The sequence below is a fragment of the Podarcis erhardii genome (genome assembly GCF_964252035.2).
Source record: "Podarcis erhardii genome assembly, chromosome: 1".
NCBI lineage: Eukaryota > Metazoa > Chordata > Lepidosauria > Squamata > Lacertidae > Podarcis > Podarcis erhardii.
This window is the reverse complement of record NC_138497.1, coordinates 5,197,532-5,218,138: the sequence shown is the minus strand read 5'-3', so window position 1 is coordinate 5,218,138 and position 20,607 is coordinate 5,197,532. Positions and strand designations below refer to the sequence as shown.

General features: G+C 46.3%; 1 protein-coding gene across 6 annotated transcripts in view; it reads left to right on the top strand.

The window, feature by feature from the left end:
• The window catches only part of LOC309339814 (maestro heat-like repeat-containing protein family member 2B), a 90,812-nt gene that overhangs the window by 10,912 nt on the left and 59,293 nt on the right, over positions 1-20,607 (top strand). For 5 of the 6 annotated variants that reach the window (XR_014155553.1, XR_014155554.1, XM_081858282.1 and 2 more), the window contains exons 6-19: positions 560-700; positions 3,064-3,156; positions 3,944-4,054; positions 7,861-7,930; positions 9,071-9,187; positions 10,127-10,200; positions 10,754-10,876; positions 12,068-12,205; positions 14,941-15,079; positions 15,628-15,668; positions 16,624-16,777; positions 18,201-18,247; positions 19,158-19,265; positions 20,441-20,560. Coding sequence is in view for 4 of the 6 variants with exons in the window: in XM_081858282.1 (XP_081714408.1) it covers positions 560-700; positions 3,064-3,156; positions 3,944-4,054; positions 7,861-7,930; positions 9,071-9,187; positions 10,127-10,200; positions 10,754-10,876; positions 12,068-12,205; positions 14,941-15,079; positions 15,628-15,668; positions 16,624-16,777; positions 18,201-18,247; positions 19,158-19,265; positions 20,441-20,560 (1,476 nt within the window). In the remaining 2 variants the exon portion in view is untranslated. The remainder of the gene's footprint in view (positions 1-559; positions 701-3,063; positions 3,157-3,943; positions 4,055-7,860; positions 7,931-9,070; positions 9,188-10,126; positions 10,201-10,753; positions 10,877-12,067; positions 12,206-14,940; positions 15,080-15,627; positions 15,669-16,623; positions 16,778-18,200; positions 18,248-19,157; positions 19,266-20,440; positions 20,561-20,607) is intronic. The other variant, XM_081858281.1, reaches the window with a different exon arrangement.

The following is a 20,607-nucleotide window of genomic DNA, read 5'->3' as shown; positions in this document are numbered from 1 at the left end:
TTGATGTGCTTTTGAACTGCTAGGTTGGCAGGAGCAGGGACCGAGCAACGGGAGCTCACCCCGTCGCAGGGATTCAAACCGCTGACCTTCTGATCAGCAAGCACTAGGCTCTGTGGTTTAACCCACAGCGCCACCCGTGTCCCGCATACATAAATTATTATTATTAATTAAACTAAATCGTCGCCATTGGGTTTTGAATAAATGTGTACATCGCCCTTCATGCATGGATCTCAGAGCGGTTCGCAACATTGCAATACAAGACAGCTGCTCCAGACAGACCCTGTGGTCAGTGGTTATCAAAAGCCACTGAGAAGTCGAGGAGAATTAACAGGGAGACATTTCCCCTATGTCTCTCCTGGAAAAGGTTGTCATACACAGTGAAAGCAGTTTCTGTGCCAAAATCGGGCCCAAACCCCCATACGATATGGATTTGGAAAATCAATTTCCTCCAAGAGCTCCTCATTCTGGTCTGTGACCACCCACTGGAGAACCTTTGCACTGGTTTGAAAGCAGCACTCAGCTCCACGGAAAATCTTTCCATGTGTGTGTCCTTTTGCAGGTGAAGGAAGCCTTGATGAAAGCTCAGTGGCCCATGCTAGGAGCTCTGGTCCGCTGCAGAACGAAGCAAGAAGAGATCATCAAGAAGATCCCGCAAGTCCTCCGAGACAGCAAGATTTTGGATTCTTTCCTCATTGCCAAAGTAAAGGGATATTTTTATATATATATAAAAAACACAACCAATTTTATAAGTTGTGCGTCTTTGCTTTTCAATTTGTGTTATTTTCTGCACTGTGACTTGCTGTTATTTTTATCAGTTACATTTTAGGAATTATTTATTGTAATCGCTAAGAGTGAATTTCTGTTTAAGTATTATTATTTGCTGATATGTAATTTTATTGCACACAATTGTATCCTAATGGATTATTGAGTATTACATTATTTGATAGAAGTCATTTATTTTAAAGTTAAGTTTTTATTATGACATGTTTGTATTGGATCAGATTGTTATAAGGTGTGTGATCTTTTTTGTTTCTTCAGCTTGTATTTTTTAAAAAATAATTTTTTATTGGTTTTACATAAAGGTTGTACACAACAAACACAACAATTCCAAAAATAAATAAGGTTCCTTCGAACATTCAGACCTCCTTCCTTCCTTCCTTCCTTCCATGGATTCCATTTCTTAAAAAAAATAAAATCTGCATCTTATACGGTAATCTATCTATTATGTAATCATAGAATCTAAAATTCATGTTACGTTACAAGTGTCCTTGTATTGCTGCCAATGATTTCAACAGTGGTCTCTCAAATATATTAAAAAGTTATTCCAGTCTTTTAAAAAATACTTGGTCTTCCTGGTTGCTGATATTTATCGTCCGTCTCACCATTTCTGCATATTCCTTCAGCTTGGTCTGCCCCTCTTCTCTGATTCATACTTCTTCTTTTTCCCATCTCTGGGCTAGAAGCATCCTTGCTGTTGTCATTGCATACATAAACAGTCTTTTGTTTTCTTTTGTTTGTTCAGTGCCTATAGGTAAAGGTAAAGGGACCCCTGACCATTAAGTCTAGTCATGAGTGACTCTGGGGTTGCGGCGCTCATCTCGCTTTATTGGCCGAGGGAGCCGGCGTACAGCTTCCAGGTCATGTGGCCAGCATGACTAAGCCGCTTCTGGCGAACCAGCGCAGTTCACGGAAACGCCGTTTACCTTCCCACCAGAGTGGTACCTATTTATCTACTGGCAGTTTGACGTGCTTTCAAACTGCTAGGTTGGCAGGAGCAGGGACCGAGCAACGGGAGCTCACCCCGTCACGGGGATTCGAACCGCCAACCTTCTGATCGGCAAGTCCTAGGCTCTGTGATTTAACCCACAGCGCCTAACAAAAAAGCCTCTGGGTTTTTTTTTAATGAAAGCTATCTTAAACATTTTTTCCTAACTCATAATAATAATAATAATAATTTATTTATACCCCACCCTCCCCTGCCACAGCCGGGCTCAGGGCAGCTAACAATAGTAAAATTACAATAAAAACATAATGGGGGGGGGACAAATTTAAAACACAGGTTAAAATGCCATTTAAAATGCAGCCTCATTTTAATAATAGCCCTTAGATCAAAACCATAAGGGGAGGGAAACATAAGGGTCAGACCAAGTCCAAACCAAAGGCCAGACGGAACAGCTCTGTCTTGCAGACCCTGAGGAAAGATGTCAAGTCCCGCAGGGCCCTAGTCTCTTGTGACAGAGCGTTCCACCAAGTCGGAGCCAGTGCTGAAAAGGCCCTGGCCCTAGTTGAGACCAATCTAACCACCTTAAGACTTGCATTTTAACCTGTCTTTTAAATTGGGATTTTTCCCCCCTATTATGTTTTTACTGTAATTTTACTGGTGTTAGCCGCGCTGAGCCTGGCTCTGGCCCGGGAGGGTGGGGTATAAATTATTATTATTATTATTATTATTATTATTATTATTATTATTATTAATGAGAGAAAGATGGCTGTGTGACTCGGCTCTTTTATGGAGTGAGCCACAGTCATGCCCATCTCCCTGGTCACACGCAGGGGGAGGACGCTCCAGACCAGTGGAACAGGAAGCTATACTGGCTGGAGTAACTTCCCGCTGCCTATTTAGGGAAACAAGGAATGTTGTATTTGACTGTGCTAATGGATAGGTAAAGGTAACCCTGGCTCATCTCGCTTTACTGGCCGAGGGAGCCGGCGTACAGCTTCCGGGTCATGTGGCCAGCATGACTAAGCCGCTTCTGGCGAACCAGAGCAGCGCACGGAAACGCCGTTTACCTTCCCGCCGGAGCGGTACCTATTTATCTACTTGCACTTTGACGTGCTTTCAAACTGCTAGGTTGTCAGGAGCAGGGACCGAACAACGGGAACTCACCCTGTTGCGGGGATTCGAACCAATCACCATCTGATCGGCAAGTCCTAGGCTCTGTGGTTTAACCCACAGCGCCACCCACATCCGCGCCAATGGATAACATCCCACAATTACAAATGTGGCTGTGTCATAGATGTTTATAAGGGCATGAACCGACTCTTTTTCTATTTTTTTTTTAGAGGCTTAATATTTTTTTGGATGTCTGCGAGGAGTACAAACCCCCAATCCCAAAGAAGATATCCCAGGCAGTTTGTGACTTTGTATTCAAGCAGGTAAGACATCAGGGAAGCCGATGATTTTTCTGACCCAAGTGACCTTTGTAAACTTTAGCACCGCAGGCCCAAGTCAAGCGAGACATCGCCAATCGTGTCACCTTTGGAAATGACCTGGGTGCTCTGTACACTTGTCGTTTGTGCAAAGGGGTGGTTTGGGCCAATTTTATCCCTACCAGAGAGACCTCAGAAGAGTCAACATGGCCTCCAGTTCCATGGGTTGACAGCCCAAGAGTTGCCTCTACTGGGAACCTCTCAGCCAACATGGTAAAATTAGCACCAGAGTCCAATAAAGCGAGATGAGCGCCGCAACCCCAGAGTCGTCCACGACTGGACCTAATGGTTAGGGGTCGCTTTACCTTTAGGGACGCAGGTGGTGCTGTGGGTTAAACCACAGAGCCTAGGACTTGCCGATCAGAAGGTTGGCGGTTCGAATCCCCGCAATGCAGTGAGCTCCCGTTGCTCGGTCCCTGCTCCTGCCAACCTAGCAGTTCGAAAGCACGTCAAAGTGCAAGTAGATCAATAGGTACCGCTCCGGCGGGAAGGTAAACGGCGTTTCCGTGCGCTGCTCTGGTTTGCCAGAAGCGGCTTAGTCATTCTGGCCACATGACCTGGAAGCTGTACTCCAGCTCCCTCGGCCAATAAAGCGAGATGAGCGCCGCAACCACAGAATCAGCCATGACTGGACCTAATGGTCAGGGGTCCCTTTACCTTTACCGTGCCGGCAATGCGAACTAGGGATGGTTTCAAAGCGACCTAGGTACCGACGTTTCTTGATCTCTTCCAGGTTGTCCCTCGCAGTACTTCAGGGCAACAGAAGATAATCGAAAGGTTCAAGCACCAACGGTTCACAGTGGAAAGACAGAGCCAAGAAGGGGAATCGTTCCCATGTCATCTGGTAGCTTTCATAAGAATCTGCCTTATCCTTGAGTCAGCTCACTGGTCCATCTAGCTCAGTATTAGCTGATGGCAGGTCTCCGGGGTTTCAGAAAGGGCTTCCCCAATTTGTCTTTACTTTCTTTGCTTTTCTTCAATTCTACCTGAAGGTGCTGAGGACTGCAGTGGAGCTGTCCTTGAAACTGACCCAGAAACTCCAGCAGGTGCAGAATGCCACAGCGAGACTCCTTACGGGTTCTCGCCGCGGGATCACATTCATCCAGTGCTTTACCAACTGCACTGGTTCCCGATGGAGTACAGGGTCAGGTTTAAGGTGCTGGTTTTGACCTTTAAAGCCCTATACGTCCTAGGACCCACATACCCACGGGACCGCCTCTCCTGGTATGCCCCATGGAGGACCTTACGGTGCACAAATAACAACACTTTGGAGGTGCTGAGCCACAAGGAGGTTAGACTGGTCTCAACTAGGGCCAGGGCCTTTTCAGTACTGGCCCTGACTTGGTGGAATGCTCTGTCACAAGAGACTGGGCCCCGTGGGACTTGACATCTTTCCGCAGGGTCTGCAAGACAGAGCTGTTCCACCAGGCCTTTGGCCAAGGCACAGTCTGACCCCCTCTCTCCTTCTGTAATCCTCATAGAACTCTAACGCAATGGTTGCCATTAATTTGACTCTGAATTGATTTTAGAATGAATTGATTTTAGACTGTATTTCAATTAATTGATTGTGATTTTATGTAAACTGTGTTATTTTTACTGTTGTTAGCCGCTCTGAGCTCGGCTTCAGCTGGGAGGGCGGGATATAAATATTATTATTATTATTATTATTATTATTATTATTATTATTATTATTTGAGGTCCTTCCTTTGTATGCATAGCCAATGAGCTGCCACTGAATTTTGGCCCTCCCCCTATTTTGTTCCTATTTATTCATTTTATTATTTAATGTGCTTTTAGACCTTTTTTTTAAAAAAAAAAACAACCCCATGCATATTGAAAGGAGCTTTTCCAGGAGATACAATAGCGATTCAACATTATAAGAACACACACACACACACACACACACACACACCACATTTAAATAAAACAGCAACAGCACAGTAACCAAAGGTAACAGGAACTATTGCTAGTGATCAACTTGAATGATAAGTTTTTAGAAGCACCCCATTTTTGGTGCCTGTCTGATCTCAACATCCCACATGGCAGGTGCCACAGCGGAGAAGGCCCTGCTCCATATCTCCACCAAACAGAGCTCTGTACAAATTCTTATTATTTTTATATTCCACCCATCTGGATGGCTTGCCCAGCTACTCTGGGCAGCTTACAGCACATTTAAAAACATAGTAAAAGGTCAAACATTAAAAAAACTTCCCGATACAGGGCTGCCTTCCGATGTCTTCTAGATCAGTGTTTCCCAACCTTGGGCCTCCAGCTGTTTTTGGACTACAATTCCCATCATCCCTTGCCACTGGTCTTGCTAGTCAGGGATGATGGGAGTTGTAGTTCAAAAACAGCTGGAGGCCCAAGGTTGGGAAACACTGTTTTAGATAATGATAGTAAAATAGTAACAATAGCTGCAGCTGCCAAACCAAACCTAAGGGCATGGGTAGGCAAACTAAGGCCCGGGGGCCGGATCCGGCCCGATTGCCTTCTAAATCCGGCCAGCAGATGGTCTTGTAGCACCCTGCTTGTGGTTAACGCTTAGCTGGAATGAAATATTCAACGCAGCAATACAGAAATTAAAATAATAATTTATTTGTCAGACAAATAAATATGAGGCACAGTGGTATATGGTTACCAAGCTCTGGCCTGGCCTCCTGCCATTCTGGCCAGCACTTATATTTCCTTAATCCAGCCCCCTTGCTCCTCCTGTGGCTGCCTCTGTCCAATCAGCCTGGTTGAAATTCCTATTGGCTGTTTGCTAGAACCAATCACAAAAGATACACCCATTTCCCTTCCCTTTTATGGGAAACAAAAAGCTATATATTCTTCTATCTATAAATGACAAATAAGTAGTAATATATCTTACATGTGTCTCAACAAGGAACCTTAATTACCAGCTCACCTCTTGCCCTCCTTGCCCTATTGCCTTCCAAAACAGATGGTTAATCTTAACTTTTTATCTTCAAGGATCTTGAGTTCACATCATCATTGAAAGATCGCCTTCTTTTGGAGGTCTCTAAACAAAGGCCTGACAACCATATGTGTGCTCTAATGATGTTTCCTGCTTGGCAGGGGGGCTGGGCTGATGGCCCCTGTGATCTCTTCCAACTATATGAAATAAGAATCTATCATTTCTTAAATCCTTTGCATAATTACATTTAAGCCAATATATTTAATACATTATCATAAATAACCTTTTAGAAGAAAAGAAATCTTAAAAGGATCTCAGTTTAAGAAAGAAACAACTTTAGAAAAAGATTTCCCAAAATACTCTCTCCCTTTCTGCCAGCTTGATGCTTTTCCATTGCTCTTGACCTTTCAACCTTAGGAAAATATGGCTCAAGTTTAATGGGAGGCACATGGTTTTATTTTACTATTTATCAACTCTTAATTTATGTTTTCTCAGCCTTTTTTATATTCTGTAACATGCAAGGTCAGTGTCCTCGGACTCAGCCTGTAATTCCCTTTTTACGACTTTGAGAATTGTTTTCTGCTATAAATCAGGGGGCCCCCTTGTCTAGGAGGAAAAACATTGCCAAGGTTCTTAGGCAGCTGGTCTTCTGCCTGGCATAAACATTTGAAAATCTTTAAGCTCATTTTAAAATACAGGCCCTGATCAAAGATATAAGCTTTGATAAAAATGCAGGCTTATGATTAGATGCCTCAGTCTGGGAATCAGCGTATTTTTACATGAGTAGAATAATTTATTATTTATACCCCGCCCATCTGGCTGGGTTTTCCCAGCCACTCTGGGCAGCTTTCAGCAAAATATTAAAATACAGTAATGCATCAAACATTAAAAGCTTCCCTAAACAGGGCTGCCTTCAGATGTCTTCTAAAAGTCCGGTAGTTGTTTTTCTCTTTGACATCTGGTGGGAGGGAGTTCCACGGGCTGGGCACCACTACCGAGAAGGCCCTCTGCCTGGTTCCCTGTAACTTGGCTTCTCGCAGTGGGGGAACCCCCAGGAGGCCCTCAGCGCTGGACCTCAGTTTCTGGGCAGAACAATGGGGGTGGAGATGCTCCTTCAGGTATACTGGGCCGAGGCTGTTTAGGGCTTTAAAGGTCAGCACCAACACTTTGAATTGTGCTCAGAAACATACTGGGAGCCAATGTAGGTCTCTCAGGACCGGTGTTATGTGGTCTCGGCGGCTGCCCCCAGTCACCAGTCTAGCTGCCGCATTCTGAATTAGTTGTAGTTTCTGGGTCACCTTCAAAGGTAGCCCCACATAGAGCACATTGCAGTAGTCCAAGCGGGAGATAACCAGAGCATGCACCACTCTGGTGAGACAGTCTGCGGGCAGGGAGGGTCTCATCCTGCATCCCAGATGGAGCTGATAAACAGCTGCCCTGGACACAGAATGGACCTGCGCCTCCATGGACAGCTGTGAGTCCAAAATGACTCCCAGGCTGCGCACCTGGTCCTTCAGGGGCACAGTTACCCCATTCAGGATCAGGGAGTCCTCCACCCCCGCCCGCCCCCTATTCCCCAAGAACAGTACTTCTATCTTGTCAGGATTCAACCTCAATCCATTAGCCGCCATCCATCCTCCAACCAGGCTGGGGGCCTTCTTCCATGACTGGCCCTTTCCTGATCTGAAAAGATGGTTTCTTCAAGCCAGCAGCCTTTTTATTCTTTCTTCTTACAGTCTTCTTCTGAACACCGGGAGCTCTGCATGGATCACCGGAATGTCCTTATGGAAGCCTTTGCACACTTGGGTAAGAGCCGGAGCAGGAATAGAGAACCTGTGCCCCCCCCCCACAAATGCACCCACCAAGTGTTGCCTGACTCCAGCTCCCATCACCCCTAAATATCCTTCCTTCCTTCCTTCTTTTTCCTTCCTTCCTTCCTTCCTTCCTTCCTTCCTTCCTTCCTTCCTTCCTTCCTTTCATGTGTATGCCTTTGTTCCACAGTTGAAGCCATGCTCAACGAAGCTTGCAGCATGAAAAAAAAATACATTGCAACAAAACAATAAATAAAACATTAAAAAACACACAACCAAGCTGAGCAATTTCCGCATGAAGCACACAAGGTCTAAAATAAAGATACAAAAATACAACAGCAAACCCAGATATTCACTAGGCCATGTTGGGCTGATGGGAGTTGGAGTCTTACAGGAAAAGAGGGCTCCGGCTTCTCCACCCCCAGACCAGAGACCTGAAAATATCATTTCCTTCTTGGTTTTCCTCAGAAATGTCAAGTCTTAGGTCTTGGTTGAATCTGTCAGTTGTAGTTTCTGTCAGTTTCCCATTTTCCAGTTTTCATTTCTCCACATTTCCACATCAGACCTATCATCTATCTATCTATCATCTATCTATTCATCTATTCTAGTGCTCACAAAAATTCACCATTTTAGTTCAAATTTCTCCTAATGGACACATTTTTGCATTCACAATTTGACCTAATAACACACCTTGACAAAGCTATGTCCCCAAATACATTTGTGTATCTAATTTTCATCAATATGAAATAATCATCATCATCATCATCATCTATTTATACCCCGCCCATCTGGCTGGGTTTCCCCAGCCACTCTGGGCGGCTTCCAACAAAATATTAAAATGCACAAATGTGTGCATTTTGAAACACACTTCCCTGCGGTAGATGCATTTATCTACACACTGCTTGGCCAGAGAACTACATCGCAAAATTCAGAGAAGGGCGAAGGGCAAAAGATTGCTACGTCTTGGTGTTCCCATCTTGTTTTGGAAATGGTGAATTAGGTTGGCTAGCTTTTAAATTTGAGCTGAATCAAACCCACACATACACACTTGCAAAATAATGATTATGATGGTCTGTAAGATGATGGGATGATGGGAAATCTGACTTGCCGAAATTTGCCATTCCTTTACTTGCAGTCGGCTGCTGTCCCGTCGATACTCTGGACTTCTTGCAGGCTCAGATGAAGGAGGACTCGGAATATATCCGTGTGGGGTTCTTAATGCATCTGAAAATGATTGTTGGCAATGACGGCCGTAAGTAGCAGCGTCCACGATCCATATAACCGGCTTAGGTGCATAGAAGAGTAACATTATCATTTACAGAGAGTTTTTAGGTAGGGTTGGTCAGGCTTCAGTTTTGCATGATTTGCTTTGGTTTTTTTTAACGCCACCTACCAGGGATACTGTAAGTAGCCCATAGCCTGAACCAGGAAGAGGTTGGGTACCCCTTGAGATGCCTTCAAACTTGATGATCCAATGCTCCTAGCTCCAGTTCAGCATGAGGTTTGGGACCATTGAGATGGGCAGATAGAGCTGGGAATGGGCTGGGCGGGTTTTGCAAGGAAGGGCGCGTCATTTTTTGCAAGGAAGGGCACATCTTGAAAGACCTACATTGGCTACCAGTACGTTTCCGAGCACAATTCAAAGTGTTGGTGCTAAAGCCCTAAACAGCCTCGGCCCAGTATACCTGAAGGTATACTCCACCCCCATCGTTCTGCCCGGACATTGAGGTCCAGTGCCGAGGGCCTTCTGGCAGTTCCCTCACTGCGAGAAGCCAAGTTACATGGAACCAGGAAGAGGGCCTTCTTGGTAGTGGCGCCCACCCTGTGGAACACCCTCCCACCAGATGTCAAAGAGAACAACAACTACCAGACTTTTAGAAGACATCTGAAGGCAGCCCTGTTTAGGGAAGCTTTTAATGTGTGATGCATTACTGTATTTTAATATTTTGTTGAAAGTAAGCCAGAGTGGCTGGGGAAGCCCAGCCAAATGGGTGGGGTATAAATAATATATTATTATTATTATTATTATTGTTGTTGTTGTTGTTGTTGTTGTTGTTGTTATTATTATTATTATTATTATTATTATTATTATTATTATTATTATTTAACGGATGCTTTTATGAGATACAGCTGACAAATGTCCATGTTGGAGTCCCACTGAAATCCGCTCTGCATCTTCTGCTTCTTTTAGCGTGTGAGAGCAGAAATAAGAAACAGCCAATTGTGGAAGCCGTGAAATGTCTTCTGGACGACCACCGTGAAGGGGTAAGACCAGGGAAGGGGCTCTTTTTGAGTTGCTGAAATGCTGGGAGATTCGGAACAGATACGGTAAATGTCACAGCTTTCTTCTCCCTCCACTGTTTGAGGTAGAATTTCTCTGAATATTAGTTGCTGTGGTTTCCATGACAAAGTTCCATAAGTTAACTCTCTGCTGCATGAAGAAGCTCTTTCTATTACCTTTCCTGAATTTTCCATCATTCCATTTCATTGCATGTCCACTAGTGTTATGAGAGGGGAAGAAAATCTTTCCTCTATCCTCCTTCTCCATGCATAATTCTTACAAACGTCCCTCATGTCTCCTTTTACATGCCTTTTCACTAAAACGTCCCAAACACTTCAACCTTTCGTCGTAGGAGCGTCAACTTCCATCCCCTTGATCATTTTGGTGGCCCTAACCTTTTCCAACTCCTTTGGGAGCTCAGGCGACCAAAACCTCACACACAGGATTCCAAATGCCATCGCTCCCTAGATTTGTAGAATGGTGTTGCGGTATCGCCTTTCGAAAGGTGAGATGACTTTGCTTTCCCCACTGCCACAGGTGAGAAAAGCACTCCTGCATTTCATCAAAGAGCTTCTTTGCTCTCAAAACGTCGAGGGATGTCCCGTGTGGGAGATGGTTGTTTACATCTTCAGCCAGTTCACTGTCCACATCAGCCATCAAGTAAGTCAGGAAACATGCCGCTAAAATGCTCTGACAATATAGGAGACTAAGGAAGTCAGACTATCCTCCCCCAGGGCCAGGGCCTTCTCAGTGATGGCTCCGACCTGGTGGAATGCTCTGTCCCATGAGACCAGGGCCCTGCAGGATTTAACTTCCTTCTGCAGGGCCTGTAAGACAGAGCTATTCCGCCTGGCTTTCAATTCGAACTTAGCCTGATCTTTCATTCCCCTTCCTTCCCTTCCTCTCCCCCTTTTATGAAGATTACTCACTCTGGGATCCCACAGCTAATTCTCCCCTGGTCTCCTCGCTGGCCCAATAGGACTAATTAAGCCAGCTAGTCCTGGTGATCATCTAATGTTTATTGGATGGATTTCCCCCCTAAATTGATTTTTTAATTCTGAATTTATTGTTATTCACATTTTATACTGTATTTTATACTGTTTTTTGTTGCATCAATTAAGTGTTTTAAATTTGTTGTTAGCCGCCCTGAGCCCGGTTTTCTGGACCACAAGTTCCCATTCCCCTCTTCCAAAAGCCTCTTCTCCTCAGTCGAGCCACTTACAGTGGTACCTTGGTTTACGAACTTAATCCATTCCGGAAGTCCATTCTTAAACCAAAGCGTTCTTAAACCAGGGCGTGCTTTCCCATAGCAGCAGGCGACTCAATTTACAAATGGAACACACAAAATTAATGGACTATGCAGAATTGGACAAAATGACAGGAAGGATTCGAAACCTGCAGGACCAGAGATTTACAGAAGATTGGGAGAAGTATATGAATTATTTGAAGAGCAACTGTAATCAACAAATTACTCTAGTAGGACTACAAGAAGTTTTGTAAGGAGAAATATACGAAGTGTTACAAAGTAGAAAAAGATAGAGATATTGGTTATGAGTTTGAAATGTAATAGGGAAGATAAGAAATGCATACTGAGAGATTAGATTGGAAAATTTTCAGACAGGATTGATGGAAAAATTTGAATAAGATGTACTGTAAAAGTATGTTTAATTACTGTTGAAAACGATATGTTAAAAAAACTAATATAAAATTATATTTAAAAAACAACAACAAATGGAACACACTCAACATGTTCTTATTCCAAGGCAAAGTTCACAAACCAAAACACCTCCTTCCGGGTTTGCAGCGTTCTTAATCCAAGTTGTTCATAAACTAAGCTGTTCTTAAACCAAGGTACCACTGTATTTGCCTCTCTTGCCAAAGCACGGGAAAGACCCCGCAGTCGAGCAGAAGGAGAAAGAAGAACGGATTCAGGAACTCTGCATCAACGTCTTGGAGAATTTGAACACCTCTGCGGAAGGGATGAGCAAAGTGAGTGATTCGTATGAGTTTTTCACGGAAGAAGAGCCCTCCTGGGTCACAGCACAGGTCTGTGAGAGCTCTGTTACAGAAATTAGGGGGGGGGCACATCTTTAAAGTTAAATATTACAAATATTATACCTGAATGTATCCTTTCAACTTGACAGCGCAGGGAAGTTACCTAGCTTTAAAAATAATATAAAATCATCTCCTTTCCCAGTTTCCTCCATTCAAAAGCTATTTTCCCCTTGAAAAGGGACTCCAGGAAGTTCTCAGAGGTGAGAATTGCTGGGCTCATTGTTAGCCAAAGGAAGCCAAATCTAATCACCTGACTCGCCTCCGGCTCCAGACATGCAAAGGAACTTCTATTGTACTTTTGGGTGGTGGGTACTTAAGACATATTTGTCTATGCTAATCTTATACCTGAGTCTTGCCCTGCCATGTCTGCTTATGCTAATCTTGTATCAAAGACTTGTCTGGACATGTTTGCCAAGGTGAACCCCTCCCCTTTTGTGACATGTCAGTGATGTAGCAATGATGCTTTACGAATACGGTGGGAAAGTTTTAAAAGTCCTGGTCACCCCATCCATCCTCGGGGTTCAAATTTGCTCTTTGAACCTATTGCGCAATAAACTTTGGTCTACAGCTATTTGCTCTGGTTGGCTGGAATCCTTCCTTTATTCCACAGGGACCCACGGGCTCTGCCCAATGAGCTGGGCAACTGAGCAGCCTTGCGACTAGATTTTTCCATAACAGCTCCTTGCCACATACCGCAGAGGAGAGATTCAGTTCAGCTTGCATGTAAAAGCTAACCCATGGGTAGGCAAACTAAGGCCCGGGAGCTGGATCCGGCCCAATCGCCTTCTCAGTCTGGCCCACGGACGGTCTGGGAATCAGCGTGTTTTTACATGAGTAGAATGTGTCCTCTTATTTAAAATGCATCTCTGAGTTATTTGTGGGGCCTGCCTGGTGTTTTCACATGAGTAGAATGTGCGTTTTTATTTAGAATTCATCTCTGGGTTATTTGTGGGGCATAGGAATTTGTTCATTTTTTTATCTCCAAAATATAGTCCGGCCCCCCACAAGGTCTGGGGGGACAGTGGACCGGCCCCCTGCTTTAAAAGTTTGCTGACCCCTGGGCTAAGCGATCAAATTAGCTCTTTCTGATGCAAGGTGTAAACCGAAACTCACATATCCTTTGAAAATGCTCGTGTTAGGGTGAAGTTTGCCAAAGGACAGTTAGGTGTTAGTGAAAATAACATTTAAAAATGCATTGTGTTCGGGGAAATTGCTTGCAAAGATGAGCACGTTTGTCAAAACTGCATACGAAATGGGTTCATTAGGAAAAATTCGCACCCAAACGCTGATGAATTTTCATGAGGTCTTTAAAAGAAATTGCAAAATGGGGAGAACTGAATTTGATACTGGAAAAAATGAGAAACCCCTCAGGTGTTTCTATTTAGATTAGTTTCTTTTATCTTTGATTTTAAAAAAGGTATTGGATACTTAAAATCAACCTTTGCATACTTTCTTTCAAACTTTAATAAAATCTATTGAAAAAAGAAAGGAACAATGAGAAATAGAGAAAAGCGAAATTGACAGATGCAGTCTGAGAGCCAGATTCCCTTACGGGGATCCTACTGGGGGCCGCACGTCGGTGGTGGGCAGGGCCCAAGGCATAAGTGGGTGGAGCATTGCACAGAGGCATCTACGAACGCTCAACATCTCTCCATCCTCTTTTGGGGCAAGCAAGAGGCAAAAATCACTCCAGGAGGCTGTGGCTTCAGGATTGGGGATTTGAGCCCCAAGGCCTGAGCTTCTCCACCCCAACAGAGGCAGACTTTGTTAATATGATGTCTTGAGCAAGGACAAAGTTTACCCTCACCGCCAAAATATATTTCTTATTTTCGCTATATTTCATTTTGGTACTCACTGGGCCTAACTTTGAGTAGCTACCCGAATAAATATCGGTACAGTGGTCCCTTGGGTTACGTACTTAATTCGTTCCGGAGGTCCATTCTTAACCTGAAACTGTTCTTAACCTGAAGCACCACTTTAGCTAATGGGGCCTCCTGCGGAAGCCAAATGATTCGGAACCCGAACGCCAAAAACCTGGAAGTGATTGCTTCCATTTTCGAACGCTTCTTGGAAGTTGAACAGCTTCCAATGTGCGTTTTTCTCCCCCCCCCCTCTCCATTGACTTTGCAGCCAGCCCATTGATCCTCAGTTTTTGAACATTTCGGAAGTCAAATGGTCTTCCGGGACGGATTACGTTCGAAAACCAAGGTTCCACTGTGTTGTTGTTGTTGTTGTTGTTGTTGTTGTTGTTGTTGTTGTTGTTTGCCCCCTGTGCAGGGGAACCACCCGAAATCTGGCGTTGACCCCAGCTGATGAGTACAGTGGTACCTCGGGTTAAGAACTTAATTTGTTCTGGAGGTCTGCTCTTAACCTGAAACTGTTCTTAACCTGAAGCACCACTTTAGCTAATGGGGCCTCCTGCTGCTGCCATGCTGCTGGAGCATGATTTCTGTTCTTATCCTGAAGCAAAGTTCTTAACCCGAGGTAATATTTCTGGGTTAGCGGAGTCTGTAACCTGAAGCATATGTAACCTGAAGCTTATGTAACCTGAGGTACCACTGTATTGATCTCAGCCCTAGCTAAGCCTATCATCACAGTGGTTCCAGTAAAACAGGACCCAGTGCCAATCGGAGCAAAAAAACCCAATCGCATCTCCCTCCTCTTTGCAGGCTCTGTGGCCACGGCTCCTCTTCTTCGTTGTACCAGCTCCATACACCCCGACGCTGACCCCGCTCTGTAGATGCCTGAAAGAAATGGCCCTGGGCCGAGAGGACGACGCGACACTATTCCTTGGCTCTTGCAAAGGAGGTTTGTGGAAGGAGGTTGTCCGTGTTAGGATATTTCCCTTAAAAAGGAACAGGCTGTTGTGTGTCACATGCCTGTTTACTTCCTGGTCCACTGGGAGTTTCCGTTTTGCATATAGCTTTTGTTCCGGCTGTTTTTCCTGGACATGGATGCAAGCAGTCATGTTTTTCCTTTGTTCTGATCTATGTTGAATAAAGCTGTAAATATGCTCTCCTGGCTGAGTCTTCCGTTGTGGAAACTCTGCAGAAAGAGTGTGCACGAGTCTTGGAATGTGTCTGAGGCTTGTGTCGCTAATTGACTGATGCTGTTCTACGGGAGACCGGAGATCGTCCGGAGACGTCATGGAGGTCTGCCTGATGCCTCCGTCTCCCTGGCAGCCAAAGTCAAAGTCCGGTCCACGTGCTTGAATGAGGGCAATGCGCTGAGAGGCACCCTCCACTCTCTTCCCACTAGTGGGCCACTGTGGGAGCTATATATGAAGCCAACGGCAGAAAACCACACCGACCTTCCAAGCCCGGCATACTGAATTTTCTTCTTGTTTTTCTTTTTAGTAGGCCTTCCAAGCGCCCACGGATTGGTAGCAAGGCTTCTGGTGAGGAATGAGTAAAAAAAGCAGGGGTTCCCCCCCTTGAAAAATAAAATAAGCAAGTGTGATGCATTTCAATATATCAGATCCCCTTCCCCTGGATATTTATTGACCACCAATATAGGAACTTCAATTTAAGTGTACTGCCAGGGCCAGATTTAGGTTTGATGAGGCCCTAAGCTACTGGGACACGGGTGGCGCTGTGGGTTAAACCACAGAGCCTAGGACTTGCTGATCAGAAGGTCAGCGGTTCGAATCCCCACTACGGGGTGAGCTCCCGTTGCTCAGTCCCTGCTCCTGCAAACCTAACAGTTCAAAAGCATGTCAAAGTGCAAGTAGATAAATAGATACTCCTCTGGCGGGAAGGTAAATGGCGTTTCCGTGCGCTGCTCTGGTTCGTCAGAAGTGGCTTAGTCATGCTGGCCACATGACCCGGAAGCTGTACGCTGGCTCCCTCGGCCAGTAAAGCGAGATGCTCCCAGAGTCAGCCACGACTGGACCTAATGGTCAGGGGCGCCTTTAAGCTACAAATAAACCAGTGATAGGCAACCTAAGGCCCATGGGCCACAGGCGGCCCACGGGGGTCGTTTAACTGACATATGAGCTGCCCTCAAACTGAGCCGCCCGCTCAGTGAGTCCCCACACGCGCTGCGCTAAACCAGTGTGGCATGGCACAGGGACTCATTTCCGTGGTGCCAGAAATCACGTCTACACAGACGCAGATGCTGGAATTTGCAGCCCAAGGAGGGATCTCCACTGGAGTGAACTGGCCCAGGTGAGGTAAACCTTGCCGACCCTAAAATAAACCATATTCCAGCGGCAAGCTGCCTTATTTACGAGCATTCTAACCGCAAGCTTGTTCTAGCCAGGAGCACAAGCAAGTCTGGGCTGCCTGGAGTTGTCTAGCAGTTGCAGCATTGTGGAGGAAACAACATCCTTATTCACGCTCTCCTGCCGACAGGTTTTGGCATCCAATCCGAACCAAAGAGGGAGCTGGGCGCTGCAACTCTTACACGCCCTGCACTGCAACATCCACACGGCCATCACCAAGCTGTGGGCCAAACAAATCCCATTCCTTTGGGAATCCTTCCTAAGTAAGGCGATGATAAAAACAGGTAAGCCTCCTTTGCGCATGGCCACCCAGAAACACTTTCGCCCTGGCCAGATAGACAGAACCACAACCACCAGTGACGGAGCTTCATGCTCCGGCACCGGGGGGCAGAGGGGGGCAGAGAGCAGGTGGGGGCAGGGCTGGCGCATGTCCTGGGGGCACAGCCAGGGGACCAGCCATGATGGCACCCCACCAGGATGGCGCTGCCAGGGGCGGTGCGCTCCCCCCGGACTCCTCTTCCTCCACCAGTGACAACCACCCTTTTCTTTTTTACCTGAGAGTAAAGTTGAATATCTGGCTGTCAGGTGGTCATATTTGCCTATCTAATGTGATTATAGAGACGCGGGTGGCAGTGTGGTCTAAATCACTGAGCCTAGGACTTGCTGATCAGAAGGTTGGCAGTTCGAATGCCCGCGATGGGGTGAGCTCCCGTTGCTCTGTCCCAACTCCTGCCAACCTAGCAGTTCGAAAGCACATCAAAGTGCAAGTAGATAAATAGGTACCGCTCCAGCAGGAAGGTAAACGGTGTTTCCGTGCGCTGCTCTGGTTCTCCAGAAGTGGCTTAGTCATGCTGGCCACATGACCTGGAAGCTGTCTGCGGACAAACACTGGCTCCTTCGGCCTATAGAGCGAGATGAGCGTGCAACCCCAGAGTCGTCCGTGACTGGACCTAACGGTCAGGGGTACCTTTAAGTAAAGGTAAAGGGACCCCTGACCATTAGGTCCAGTCGTGGCCTACTCTGGGGTTGCGGCGCTCATCTCGCTTTATTGGCTGAAGGAGCCGGCATACTGCCTCCAGGTCATGTGGCCAGCATGACTAAGCCGCTTCTGGCGAACCAGAGCAGTGCACGGAAATGCTGTTTACCTTCCCGCCAGAGCAGTACCTTCTTATCTACTTGCACTTTGATGTGCTTTCGAACTGCTAGGTTGGCAGGAGCAGGGACCGAGTAACGGGAGCTCACCCCGTTGCGGGGATTTGAACCGCCGACCTTCTGATCAGCAAGTCCTATGCTCTGTGGCTTAACCCATAGCGCCACCCACGTCCCGGGGGGGGTACCTTTACCTTTACTTTAATGTGTTTATATACCACCTTCTTCTCAAGGTGGTATACATGGTTCTCTGCTCCCCATTTTACTCTCTCAACAGCCATGTGAGGTAGGTTTGGCTGAGAGGCAGTGACTGGCCTAAGGTCACCCAGTGACTTGTAACATCAAGTCCTTACAATAGTGGAATGCGTATTACTTGGCACTTGCAACAGATGCTGGTATTAACCTTTGAAGCCTGAAATGGCCTGGAATGTTGAGACCCGAAGGACGTTTTAGAAAACAAGCACATTGCCATGTTCTTATTATGATGTTATTTCGCTATTAATTCAGTGGTTTCATGTTTCAGCTAAAGGGCACACTTTCCTCCCCTTTTTCTCATAGAAAGCACTGACATCAGGAGCCAGGAATGGGAGAAACAGCTGCTGCAGGTAAGGAAGTGCTGAGAATTCACCTGCAACAGGTGGGGATGTGGTAGGGCAGGTCTGACGATTTAACAGGCCTGGATACTGGCTGGTTATCCCTTCATTTAAGCCAGTGATGGCCAGACTTGGCCCTCCAGCTGTTGTTGGACTACACTTCCCATCATCCCATTTCCCATCATCCCTGACCACTGGTCCTGTTAGCTAGGGAGGATGGGAGTTGTAGTCCCCAAACAGCTGGAGGGCCATGTTTGGCCATCACTGATTTAAGCTCTTGAGTCAACCCATTGGTCCAACCAGCTCAGTTTGTTGCTGGGATCCCAGCAGTTCAAGCAAGCATGGTCAATGTTAGGTAATGATGGGAAGTATATTCCTAAAGACTTGGGGTAGAAATTCTGCAGTATCCATTTGCAAGGACACAGCCTTCACTACAAAACCTATATAATTTGGGTTGAGTAACAGTAACTCTCCTAAGGCTCCAAGACTTTGACCACCTCATGAGAAGAGAAGACTCCCTGGAAAAGACCCTGATGTTGGGAAAGATGGAGGGCACAAGGAGAAGGGGACGACAGAGGACGAGATGGTTGGACAGTGTTCTTGAAGCTACCAGCATGAGTTTGACCAAACTGTGGGAGGCAGTGGAAGACAGGAGTGCCTGTTGTGCTCTGGTCCATGGGGTCATGAAGAGTCGGACACGTCTAAATGACTAAACAACAACAACAACTGTTTTCAAGGACTATGGTTGGAGGAAGGGAGCTTCTTTTGCAAAAAGAAATTGGATGTTTGGGAGCTATTTTTGAGTAAAATGGGCCAAAACGGCACTGCCTACATCAGTTGCCATACGTTCAGATTTCCCTGGACTTTGGGGAAGTGATGGTAGACCACCTATTTTGTTCCTACTTTTGCTTTTTGTCCATAGTTCCTGAGAAGGACCTTGGAAACCATTGATGACAACACTTGGACCCAGAATCTGAGCAGAGAACTGGAAAGTCAGATGACGAGCTACGCCCAGCAGTCCCCCGAAAGGGTGTGTATCTCTCCGAAGGCATTTCTCCTCGTTCCTTTGCAAATTAATTAACAAAAGACATAAAGTCTGGATTAGGGTTAGGCAATATCCGGTTTTCAGCATCATGATATATCACGAACTAAACATTGCGATATATCGTGATGTCTGAAATATGGATGCAGTTATTTAGAGACATTGATAGGCTTGGGAGAGACTGTGCGTGGCTTCGTTTTTGCCGCGGGGCTGGGCCAGGGGAAGCCTGAGCTTCCCCAGCACCCAAAACAGGTCCAGGAGTGGCGGCAAGATTGCGCACAACCTCGCCGCCGCTCCCGGAGCTTGCAGGGCTGGGGGCGGGGGAAGCCCGAGCTTCCTCTGACACCTTGGAGAGCCTCTGCCAGTCAGTGTAGCATGGGTGTCAACTCCCCAGGGCCCTGGGTGCCTGAGCACCCACAAAATTCCCCATGAAGGGGCCAGGCACTCACAAATTTCAGGGCCATGCACACTGCGTGGCACCAACGGTCCTGGGCACCCACAGTCACTGGACCAAGTTGGCAGTCCTGCAATGTAGACAATACTAAGCTAGATGGACCAATGGTATAACCGAACTTCCTTTGTTCGTCTCCCAGTGTGGTGTAGTGGTTAAGAGCGGTGGACTTGTAATCTGGTGAACCGGGTTCGCTTCCCTGCTCCTCCACATGCAGCTGCTGGGAGACCTTGGGCCAGTCACACTTCTCTGAAGTCTCTCAGCCTCACTCACCTCACAGATTGTTTGTTGTGGGGGAGGAAGAAAAATGAGATTGTGAGCCGCTTTGAGACTCCTTTGGGTAGTGATAAAGCAGGATATCAAATCCAAACTCTTCTTCTCTTCTCCCACGATGCACCTACTATGATCGGTGGCATCAACATCTAGCCCAGGGGGCATCAAGGTTTACCTCACCTGGGCCAGTTCACTCCAGCGGAGATCCCTCCATGGGCTGGATCGTGCCTGCGCCCGTGATTTCCGGCACCGCAGAAGTGAGTCCCTGTACCATGCTGCACTGGTTTAGCACAGCGCGCAGGGACTCACCAAGCGGGCGACTCAGTTGGGGGGTGGCTCGTGGGCTGGTTAAACGACCCCCGTGGGCCCCTTCTGATCCGTGGGCCTTAGGTTGCCAACCCCTGACCTAGCCTGTCCTTTCCTTATTCTTCCTTTTCAGAGGTTCCTCTATAAATCTCTGGGAATTGCCCTGACCTGTTGTGAAGACCCAGCCTTTGTTCAGAGTCGGATGAAGCACTTGATAGAAAATGCGAACTATATGGAACAGCTTGAGAGAGAGGTGCGATGCTGGTGGGACCACTTCTGAACCCTTCCGTTGTGATTTCT